At 37.0% G+C, this 12,202-nt stretch overlaps 1 protein-coding gene and 1 pseudogene across 4 annotated transcripts in view; one reads left to right on the top strand and one right to left on the bottom strand.

Moving 5' to 3' along the window:
* The window catches only part of HLTF (helicase like transcription factor), a 116,322-nt gene that overhangs the window by 46,840 nt on the left and 57,280 nt on the right, over positions 1-12,202 (bottom strand). For all 3 annotated transcript variants that reach the window (XM_084875932.1, XM_084875933.1, XM_084875934.1), the window contains 2 exons: positions 3,666-3,809; positions 2,543-2,681 (listed from right to left, as the gene is read on the bottom strand). In XM_084875932.1, coding sequence (XP_084732058.1) covers positions 2,543-2,681; positions 3,666-3,809 — 283 coding nt within the window. The remainder of the gene's footprint in view (positions 1-2,542; positions 2,682-3,665; positions 3,810-12,202) is intronic.
* On the top strand, positions 3,947-6,703 carry LOC311617410 (rho GTPase-activating protein 18-like; annotated as a pseudogene). The gene is made up of 2 exons: positions 3,947-5,932; positions 6,126-6,703. The product of its transcript is annotated as a rho GTPase-activating protein 18-like (transcript).

Genomic DNA, 12,202 nt, shown 5'->3' with positions numbered 1-12,202 from the left:
CTAAACTCAACTTTCTCCTTACCCAGAAAATTTCCTTGACTTTTTAAACAATCTTTATTATTGAGAGTATTACAGATGTCATATCTTTTTTTCCCTCCATTACTCCCCTCCACCCAGTTCCCAGGCTGCACCAGGGCTTCACCACCCTATTGTCTATGTCCATGGGTTATGCATATCTATATAAAAGCCTAACCGACCGTCACAACCAATACAACTGAATGGATGACTGAACAGGCTGCGTGGGGTCACCAGGGGGTACAGTGAGGGGCGACCAAACAACTAAACAGCAGTTGTGTGGGGTGGCCAGGCTGGCAGGGGGGTAGTTGGGAACAACCTGGCTGGGGGGGGAGAGACAGTTAGGGGTGACTAGGCTGGTAGAGGGGGTTTAGGAGCAACCAGGTCAGTGAGACAGGCAGTTAGGGGTGACAAGGCTGGCAGGGGACGGGGGAAGAGAGGCTGTTAGGGGCGACCATGATGGCGGGGGTGAGGGGCAATAGTTGGGGGGCAATCAGGCCAGCAGGCAGGTGAGCGGTTAGGAGCCAGAATTGTGAGAGGGATGTCTGACTGCCAGTTTAGGCCTGATCTCCGAGACTGGACCTACACTGGCAGTCGGATATCTCCCAAAGGGTCACAGATTGGAGAGGGTGCAGGCTGGGCTGAGGGGACCCTCCCCCCTCCTGTGCACAAATTTCATGCACTGGGCCTCTAGTATACATATAAATTTTTTGGTTAATCTTTCTTAGAACCCCTTCCCTCTGAGATTTGTCAGTCTGTTCCATGTTTCCATGACTCTGGTTCTATTTTAGTTATCAGTTTATTTTGTTCATTAGATTCCATAAGTGAGATCATATAATATTTATTTTTCTCTGACTGGTTTATTTTGCTTAACATGATAATGGTCAGGTCCCTCCATGTTGTTTCAAAAGGAAATAGAGCCTTCTTTCTTACAGCTACATAGCATTCCACTGTGTAAATGTACCACAGCTTTTTTTCCACTCATCTGCTGATGGGCACTTAGGGCGTTTGCAGATCTTAGCTATTTTAATTAGTACTGCTATGAAGACAAGGTGCATACATTCTTTCTGTTTGGCATTTCAGGATTCTTAGTATATATTCCTAGAAGTGGGATCACTGTATCAAATGGCAGTTTCATTTTTACTTTTTTTGAGGAAACTCCACTGTTTTCCATAGTGGCTGTACCAGTCTGCATTCCCATCAGCAGTGTACTAGAGCTCCTTTATCTCCACATCCTCACCAGCACTTGCACTTGTTGATTTATTGATGGTAGCCATTCTGGCAGGTGTGAGGTGATACCTCATTGTCATTTTAATTTGCATCTCTGATGATTAGTGACTTTGAACATTTTTCATATCTCCTGGCCAACTGTATGTCTTTTTTGGAAAAGTGTCCGTTCAGGTCCTCTGCCCATTTTTTTTTTTTTAATTGGATTGTTAGTCTTCTTTTTGTTGAATTGTGTAAGTACTTTCTATATTTTGGATATTAATCCCTTATCAATGTATCATTGGCAAATATGTTCTCCCATACAGTTGGTTCCCATTTCATTTTCATGGTGGTTTCTTTTGCTGTGCAGAAACTTTTTAGTTTAATGGAGTCCCATTTGTTTTTGTTTTTTTCCTTTGTTTTTCTTGCCCTAGGAGATATACCAATGAAATTTCTGCTCTGTGAGGTATCTTGATGTTTTGCTGCCCAGGTTTTCTTCTAAGATTTTTATGGTTTTATGACTTACATTTAAGACTTTTATCCATTTTGAGCTTATTATTGTGCCTGGTTTAAGTTGGTCGCCTAGTTTCATTTTTTGCATTTATCTGCCCAATTATCCCAACATCATTTATTGAAGAGACTGTCTTTATTCCATTGTATGCTCTTGCCTCCTTTATGAAATGTTAATTGAGCATAATGGCTTGGGTAGATTTCTGGTTCTCGGTTCTGTCTCATTGATCTATATGCCTGTTCTTGTGCTAGTACCAGGCTGTTCTGATTACAATGGCTTTGTAGTATAACCTAATATCGAATATTGTGATCCCTCAACTTCCTTCTTCTTTCTCCAGATTGCTGCAGTTATTCGGTGTCTTTTTAGGTTCCATATAAAATTTTGGAGTATTTGTTCTAGATCTGTGAAATAAACCATTGGTATTTTAAAAGGGATTGCCAAATCTACAGATTGCTTTGGGTAGTTTGGACATTTAATGATGATAATTCTTCCAATTCATTGCTTACTTTAATCAATAGCACTAGCAAGAAAGCAAAATCTGATGAGTTCATATTTTCTTCCCCATCCTCTAGTAAAACAGATTCCAAAATGGCAAGTAGAGAAATCAAGATTCTAATTAAAGGATTAAAGTGTCTAATGAATGTCCACAGTTCAAGAATAAGTCTAGTTGTCTCATAAACTAAACAAGTCAAATATTTTATTAAATGATTGCTAGGATTAATATTGGAATAGTCTTTATATCCACTTGAAGTTACGTCACTGATACATATTTGGGAATTAAGTTTTTTAAAAGTGTAATGCTATCATTACCTGTCAATACCCATTTTCTGTCTGCTTCTAAATAAAGTACAGCTTTAGTCTGCTGAGCATTTGGATTTCGTATGGCATGTCCTTCATCCAGGATCACTCTTAGCCACCTTATGCTATGTAATGGACTATCACCTTTCATCTGAAATAAATGTTTCATATGAATTAAAAACATTGGAAAGTAAAATAGTAGTTTATGTAATTTGATAAGTAAAATGAATTAGTATTCTCAATATCAACTTACTATGTGATAGGTATGGCTTTAAGCATCGCATACATTAAATTAATGAACGTTCACAAGTTTATGAAGTATTATTACTCTTTTTTTACAGATAAGAAAATTGAAGCACCAAGATGTGAAGTATATTGTTCAAAGTACCACAGCTAGGAAGTAGAAGAGCTAGCATTCAAAGCCAGGTAATCAAACCAGGCTTGATCAGCTTTGATCTTGGTCCAGTACACTGAAGTACTCTTCCTCAGATTAAAATCTGAGGTAATATGCAAATCAACTGAACTGTGGAACAACTGGTCACTATGACATGCACTGACCACCAGGGGGCAGATACTAAATGCAGGAGCTGTTCAGGAGGCATCCAATCAATGATTCTCTCTCATCACTGATGTTTCCATCTCTCTCTTCCTCTCTAAAATCAATAAAAAATATATTTAATAATTTTAAAAAGACTGAAAATCTTAAGAAATAAGTTATTTTCAAAACCATTTTACTTAAAAACTGGAATTATATAGGCAAACAACAATTAGACTTCTACATAAATTGGGAAACACAAATTTCAGCTATGAAAAAGCTTATTTTTATCATTGTGATAGAAAATAATATTCTAGAATAGTTAAAAGAAAATTTATTTACAAATTGTTATGTAGACTTAGTTTAAATTCAAATATAAAAATTTAACTAAAAGTGTCTTAAATGGAAGTATTTCTACCTTAATATAACCATTTCTTTTGCATAATATTAAAACACAAATTCCTGTTTATTTACTGTATATTCTTAAGTATTTAGAAAGAAAAAAAAAGAAAGAGTATGAAGCTTAAATTTTAGAACACTTCAGAAACCTGAAGCATATTTCTTAAACTTTTGAAAATCTCTGAATATCAGTATACTTACTCCATAGTCGTGAGTTAAAATATTGTAAGTAGTCAAAACAATATCCTGTTTTGAAAGCAAAGCCGGGTCTCTAATACGATCAGGACCATAATAAACATAAAAATTCAAATGCACATCTGATTTTATATGTTGTCCAAACTGGTCCTAAAGGAAAATTAGAAGTATTTTTAAATAATAAGCAGATTAGTATCAGGTTTAATAAATAAATATATATATATATATATATATATATATATATATGTGTGTGGGTGTGTGTGTGTGTGTGTGTGTGTGTGTATAGTATTGTCTTGGTTTAGTCAAACAAATCACACTACTAAAATTACATAATATCAAGTTTCCTGCAATCTAAACTAAAATAGCAATAATACTACTACTAATTATTTTATTGTCAGAAAAACTGGCATTTATATTATAATAATACACTATATAAAATTTGCTTGGACCTACCAATGAGCAGCCACTTCATTTTTGACAGAAAAAAAAATACAAAGCTTATTTAAAAGAGTAATTAACTCTTTTTTAATATTTTAACACACAAGATCTTTAATGCTTCCAGTTACTTGGTAGACTTAAAAATATCAAAATTAAACAGTAAAAGAACAACAACCAGTATTTTTAAGATAGTAGATAAAGATTCAAACACAGTATCCACTTTCATTCAACATAGGCCTACTACGTGCCAGGTATGAAGAAGGGTAGTACAGCTAAAAAGAAAAATAAGAATTGATCCCTGCTCTCTTTGAGAACAAGAGATAAACAGCTAGGAAGCCATTTAGGTGAGAGACAATGAAGCCCTAAACCCAAATAGCATAGAACAGAATGGAAAAAAACACATGTGAAAGAAACTCAGAAGGAACTCCTGGAACTTGAAGACTAATTCAATATGAAATATCTTCATAAAAGAGAATCAAAGAAGCTGCTATTACTTAAAGTGACTGTCTAGAAATACTGTATAATAAAGACATAGGTAAGTTTAAAATAAAAAAGGGGAAAGAGAAATAAAGATGAGAAAGAGATAATGAGTATTTTTCAAATGACATTTAAAATTTTGGGTTACTAAAGAATATCTGACTAGAGAAGTCTACTAGAAAAATTTAATTATTGGCATTTGAGACCTAAAATAACCACAAAAGATGGTTTGAAAATTAAATATTTAACTACAAACAGGTTATAGTGGGTAGTCATGTCCTAGGCCAATATTTTCCCTGACAAAGATCAACTTAGATCTTCTTTACTGAGCCCATTTGCCTTTTTTTGCCTCTAAGATAACATATCTGCGAGATGTCTGGTTACAGTAGCAGATATGGCCAGTATGAACCAAGAAATCACCAAAGCTAAGGAGAAGCCTCCATTTGATTGATCAAGTTCCCATGGATGAACTATCTAAGAAAGACTATTGGAATGAAATAGACAATATCAAGAAATCTAGTGAGAACAGACAAGATCAAGAGGTGGTGGTTGTCAAAGAGCCTGATGTGAGTGAATTAGAAGAGTGGCTGAAGGAGGTTGGTTTGTCTAATGTCTTTGGAAAGTCTGCTGGAGGTCCCCAAGAAAGCATGGTGTTTTTATCAACATTAACCCAAACCATGCAGCAGCTATTCAGAAATAGGTAGAGACTATCTCCCAGACTTTATGGAAAAAGAACAAACAGTACCACATTCCTGACGTCAGAAACATATTTGCTTAGAGGGCAGAGTCAAAAGAAAAAGCTCCAGGTGACAGAAAATCATGGTCAGTTAGAATAAATGAAAACAAATACCAAGGAAAAGATGACCAGGCATCTAGCCTAGTTGTTGGTGAAAGAAGCTGATGCCACTGGTGCCTGAGGAGACACCTGCCTCTGAAACAGTTAACAACCTGGAGGTATCACTTGCAGAGCAAGCTGCCAATCAGAAAGAGCTCCAGGATAGGAACCAGAAAAGCAAAGGCAACAATGCCCCATTACCTAATTTCAGACTGCCAAAAGACAAAACAGGTACCACCAGGATTGGTAATCTCGCTGTCCGGGATATGAGGAAACTTTGCTATTTAGCCTTGATTAAACTGACCACCCTCTATGATGTACTGGGTATTGAAATTAAACAACAAATAGCTATGAAGATCGAAACAAAAGATTCTTACCTTTTTTTGTGTTCCACTGACAGTATTGTTAGAACAAGATCAGAGGAATGTATTAGGAATTCGAACATCCTTGATATTACAAAAACTGATTTTTCTAATTGAAGAGGGATGTTTGGAAACTGATGGCCTCTTAAGAATACCTGGAAGAGGAGGAGGAAGAGGAAGACGAGGAGGAAGAGGAGGAGGAAGAAGGGGAGGAAGAGGAGGAAAAGGAGGAGGAGGAGGAGGAGGAGGAGGAGGAGGAGGAGGAGGAAGGGGAGGAGAAGAAGAGGAGGAGGAGGAGGGGGGGGAGAAGGAGGAGGGGGAGGAGGAAATGAAAATGACAATGACGACCTGGAGCTGTCATTAGAATAAAAAATCTTTGCCAAGCCCTAGAAGCAGTTTTATGAAGGGACTTCTAACTAGGAAACTGTCAAGCAGCCTGATGCAGCCATCCTGCTAAAGCTGTTCATCTGTGAGCTGCCCCAGCCACTGCTCATGTAGAATACCTCAAAGCCTTCCAGGCTATCCAGATTGTTCCAATCAAGAAGCAACAACTACAGGCTTTGAACCTTCTCGTCATCTTTCAGCGGGATGCAAATCAAGACACACTGAAGGCCCTGTTTGAATATGTCCGAAGAGTAATAGACAGATTGTCATAAATGTAGCAATGGTCATGGCCCCCAACCTTTTCATGTGTCAAGCACGGTATTTAAAGTTCAAGAATTTGTAGTGGTAGCTGGTACAGCTAATACCATGCACTTGTCAAAAATTTCTGTGGACAATTCCCAAGTTTCTTGTCAACCAGTGAGGAAGCAAAACACCAAAAATCTTAAGAAATATTAAAAACAATATAGAAATTGATGAAGAAAATGGCTTATGACCAAGAAAAATATGAAAAGCAAGATAGGAGTACAAATGATGTAAGAAAACCTTGAAGATATGCATTTATACAGATTTCAGTATTGTTTTTAATATCACACAGCAAAGAGTTCTGCATGTTTTTGTTGTATGACTTAATACACATTCACTATGTCCTGGTACTACATGTAAGATAAAGGCATTAATAGTGATAAGTGTACTCCTGCCAATTAGTAATGCTCTGCAGTTGCTCAGGGGTTGGGGATTCAGCATGTAAGCTGTTAATTGGTAGGTAACAAAGGAAAATAAGACCAGTATGTCTCAGGATACACCCCCTCACACATATACAACCAAGGACTTCCTGGAGACTCCAGCTGCCCAGGGAATGAGTAATGTCTAGTGAGTAGAGTCCCTTGTATGGAACATGGATCTTTTTTCTTCAATGTTTCTCATCTGTAAAATGGGGAAAAATAACTAAGCCACAAAGACAGATAGGTCAATGTTTGTGTTGTGCCTGGGATACTTCCTGGACTTCAGAGAGTATTGAAAGGTTCTTAATTGGATCATAAGAGTTATTTGGAGAAAGTTAGAATGGAGAAAATTAAAATATTTCAGAAAAGAAATATTTAGACTGCTATAATAATACATTAAAAGTTGGGTTTAAAATAACACATTTTTTAAGTGAGTTACCAAAACTCTAACTTGAAACCTTAATATGAAATGGAAGGGTTTCTATTATTCTATTTATGGTGAAAATACCCCACCACCATCACCATTAAGGTTAGTCAGTTGCATGCTTCCATCTTGTGGCATAATGTGGAAATGCAACTATCAACTTTTGTTATTTCTACTTTGGCCTACTTAAGGATCCAGCAATGGGGGGGGGCAGAGATCCTTTATTCATTGATAGCTCTCAGTGTTACAAAAATAAAATTCTCCTATCATTAAAAAAAAAAAAAAAAAGATGAAAACCAAGTACCTCCAAGTACCTATAACCAAGGCTACTTTACCCAACAAGGCTATCATTCAATTTCAGAGAAGTAAAGAGCTTCAAATACAAGAAAAAGCTAAAGGAGTTTATTACTAACAAACTAAAATTCAAGAAATGTTAAGGACTTCATGAAAGAAGGAAGAAGAACAACAATAACAGAAGAACATAGTTAAAAAATAAAATGGCAATAAATATGTAAGTATCAATAATCACTTTAAATGTAAATGGATTAAATGTTCTAATCAAAAGACATAAGGTAGGTAAATGGATAAAACACACGTCAGAACAAAATATGCACACAGAGTAAAAGCAAAGGGATGGAAAGAGGTATTTCATGCAAAAGGAAAGGGAAAAAAGCTGGGATAGAAATCCTTACATCTGACAAAACAGACTAAAACAAAGGCCATACAAGATACAAAGAAGGACATTATATATAAGGATAAAGAAAGCAATCCAACGAGATTTATAAACATTTATGGACCCAACATAGGAGCATCTAATACTAAAGCAAATCTTGATGGACACAATCTCAATAAATTTAAGAAGATTGAAATGATATCAACCATCTTCTCTGACCATAATGCTATGAAACTTGAAATCAATCACAAGAAGAAAACTGGAAAACTTACACAAAGACATGGAGGCTAAATAACATGGTATTATACAATGAATGGGTTAACAATGAGATCTAGAAATAAATAAAAGGATACCTTAAAACAAATGAAAACGAGGACACAACAACCCAAAATCTGTGGAACCAAGGGAAAGTAGTTCTGAGAAGGAAATTCATAGCATTACAGGATTATTTCAGGAAATAAGAAAAAGCTCAAAAGGAACAATCTAATTTCACACTTAAAGGAACTTGAAAACAAACAACAGACAAAGTCCAGAGTGAGTAGAAGGAAGGAAATAATAAAGATCAGAGCAGAAATAAATGAAATAGTTTTAAAAAGCAATACAAAAGATCAATGAAAATAAGAGTTGATTTTTAGAAAAGATAAACAAGATTGACAAACATTTAATGAGACTCATCAAGAAAAAAAAAGATCACAGATCTAAAATAAATACTCCCTCTTTATGTTCCAATTCTTTGACTTGATTCTTGCAATCTTCCATTCTGTTTTTAGGACTCTGTATAATATTTTTTATTTCAGACAATGTATTCTTTATTTCTTGTTGGTCCCTTATTATTTCTTGTTGATCCCTTATGATTTCTTGTTGATCCCTTTTCATATCCTTATAGGTCTTATCGACCTTTTCTAGGAAATTCTTGAAAAACCTTATAAGCATGGTTTTGAACTCTATATCCACTCGCTTTTTGTCCTCCATTTCTTTCGTTTGTGATCTGTTTCCTTGTCTCGGCATTTTTGCAGCGTCCCTGAGTTGGTAGCCTTAAAAGTCTCTGTATTCAGCTTGGATGGGGTGGAGTTTCAAGGTGGAGCCTACAGCCTTGGCTTCTGTTGGCCACGCCCTATGAGGTTCCTGAGTCTCAGTATTCCTCAGGGTTCTTCAGTACTCGTTGCAAGCTCCTCTGGAGAGAAAGGTGCCCTCGAGTTTCGCCTGCTACCAAACAGTCTAGGCTCTCCCCCAATGAGCCCGGAACTGGGGTTCACTGCAGTTGGAAGTGGGGTTCAGAGTAGTCTGGAGCTTTTGTCTCCTTCCCGCTAGGGCAATCCAGTGGCACAGTCAACCACCCGTTCTCTGCGCACAATGTGCGCGCCTCCGAGACTTCCTTTCGCCACTCACTTGGGTTTCCGCCTTACACCTCAGGCTCCCTCTGTATGAGCCTGGGTCCCCAGGGTCTGGCCTAGAACTGGGGTTCAGTGCAGTCAGAACTGGGGCTCAGCACAGTCCAGAGCTTTTGTCTCCTTCCCACTAGGGCATTCTACATAAAGAGCCAGAAGATACTCCTCCGCAGAAGCAAGAAGACAAGAGAATCCAGAAAGTTGAAGATAATGTAAGAAACCTCTGGAACAATTTCAAGTGAACCAACATCAGAATTATGGGGGTCCCCAGAGGAAGAGAGAGAACAAGATACCGAAAGAATATTGGAAGAAATAGTGACAGAAAACTTCTCCCACCTAGTGAAAGAATTAGACTTACAAGTCCAGGAAACACACAGAACCCCAAACAAAAGGAATCTAAAGAGGACCACACCAAGACACATCATAATTAAAATGCCAAGAGCAAAAGACAAAGAGAGAATATTAAAAGCAGCAAGAGAGAAAAAGGTAGTTACCTATACAGAAGCACCCATACGATTGTCAGCTGATTTCTCAACAGAAACCATGCAGGCCAGACGGGAATGGCAAGAAATATACAAGGTACCAAAACCGGCTTGGCTCAGTGGATAGAGCGTCAGTTTGCGGACTGAAAGATCCCGGGTTCGATTCCGGTCAAGGGCATGTATCTTGGTTGAGGGCACATCCCCAGTAGGGGATGTGCAAGAGGCAGTTGATCGATGATTCTCTCTCATCTATGTTTCTAGCTCTCTATCCCTCTCTCTTCCTCTCTGTAAAAAATCAATAAAATAAAAATTAAAAAAAAAAAAAGAAATATTCAAGGTGATGAATAGCAAGAACCTATAGCCAAAAATACTCGACCCAGCAAAGCTATCACTCAGAATCGAAGACCAGATAAAGAGCTTCACTAATAAAAAAAAGCTAAAGGAGTTCATCATCGCCAAACCAGAATTATATGAATTGCTGAAGGGGGTTCTTTCGGAAGAGAAAGAAAATAAAGATAAAAATTATGAACAACAAATACATAACTATCAACAAGTGAATCTAAAAACCAAGGAAATAAAAAACCTGAACAATATTAACTGTTGAATATAATAGAATCAGAGGTATGGAAGGGGAATGGACTGATGATTCTCAGGGAAAAGAGGAGTGGGGGGTGTGGGAAGAGACTGAACATAAACTGTGCACCTATGGATGAGGACAATGGGGGGTGGGAAAAGAGCAGAGGGTGGGGTAGGAACCTGGTGGAGGGGGCAAAAAATGAGGAACTTTTGTAATAATATGAACAATAAAGGTTTATTAAAAAATAATAATAAATAAAATAAATACTCCCTGATGAACAAAAATAGATCCAGAGGTTTAGAGATCAACCAAAGAACTTGTATGCATGCATATTAGTATAGCCACTGGATACAGACACTGGGGCGGTGGGGTATTGCCCTCCAGGTGGGAGTGGCTGGGGGGTCAATCAGGGAAAAAGGAGACATACGCAAAATTTTAAACAATAAAAAATAGAGCATTTCACCCCTTAAAAAAATAACACTTATAGCCTGGGGGGAAAAACAACTCCAAAATTTTATATGAACCAAAAAAGACCCTGAATAGCTACAGCAATCTTCAAAATGAAGAACAAAGTTGGAAAAATCATAATGGATATCAAGTTATACTACAAAGCCATTGTTATCAAAACAGCCTGGTGCTGACATAAGAATAGACATATCGATCATTGGAACAGAACAGAGAACCCAGATATCAACCCAAGGCATAACACTCGATAAATATTTGACAAAGGAGGTAAGAACATACAATGGAATAAAGACAGTCTCTTCAATAAATGGTGTTAGTCCTGGCTAGTGTGGTCCAGTGATTGAGAGTTAACCTATAAACCAGGAAGTTAGAGTTCAATTCCAATTCCTAATCACGGCACATGTCTGGCTTATGGACTCAATCCCTAGTGGGAGGGCATGCAAGAGACAGCTGACCAATGATTCCATTTCATTATTGATGTTACTATCGCTCTCTCTCCCCCTTCTTCTCTGAAATCAGTAAAAATATATTTTTAAAAAAGTTAAAGTAAATGGTATTGGGATAATTGGACAGATACATACAAAAAAATGAAACTAGATCACCCACCTACACCATACACAAGAATAAATTTAAAATGGATGAAAGTCTTAAATGTAAGTCATGAGACCATAAAAATCTCAGAAGAAAACTTAGGCAGGAAAATCTCAGCCATCTCTGGAAGCAATGTTTGCAGATACATCTACTAAGTTAAGGGAAACTAAGGAGAAAATAAACAAATAGAACTACGTAATAATAAAAAACTTCTATACAGCAAAAGAAACCAACGAAATGAAAAAGAAGCCCATTGTATGGGAGAACATATTTGCCAATGATGTATCTGATAAGGAGTTAATGTCCAAAATATATAAGGGATTCATACAGTTTAACAAAAGGAAGACAAAAATCCAATTTTAAAGATGGGCAAAGGACCTAAATAGACACTTCTCCAAAGTGGATATAAAGTTTACCAAGAAACATATGAGAAAATGCTCAGTCATTGATCAGAGACATGCAAATTAAAATGACAATGAGATATCACCTCATACCTGTCAGAAGGGCTACCATTAACAAATAAACAAATGACAAGTGCTGGTGTGGATGTGAAGAAAAGGTAACCCTAGTACACTGCTAGTGGGAATGTTAATTGGTATAGCCACTATGGAAAACAGTATGGAGTTTCCTCAAAAAATTAAATATGAAACTGCCATTTGACCCAAAGATCCCACTTCTAGGAATATATCCTAAGAAATCTCAAACACCAATCAAAAAGGATGTAT

This window comes from Pipistrellus hanaki (assembly GCF_964339955.1).
Source record: "Pipistrellus hanaki genome assembly, chromosome: 2".
Classification (NCBI taxonomy): domain Eukaryota; kingdom Metazoa; phylum Chordata; class Mammalia; order Chiroptera; family Vespertilionidae; genus Pipistrellus; species Pipistrellus hanaki.
The sequence above is the reverse complement of the archived record's forward strand: the minus strand, read 5'-3'. Positions and strand labels throughout refer to the sequence as shown.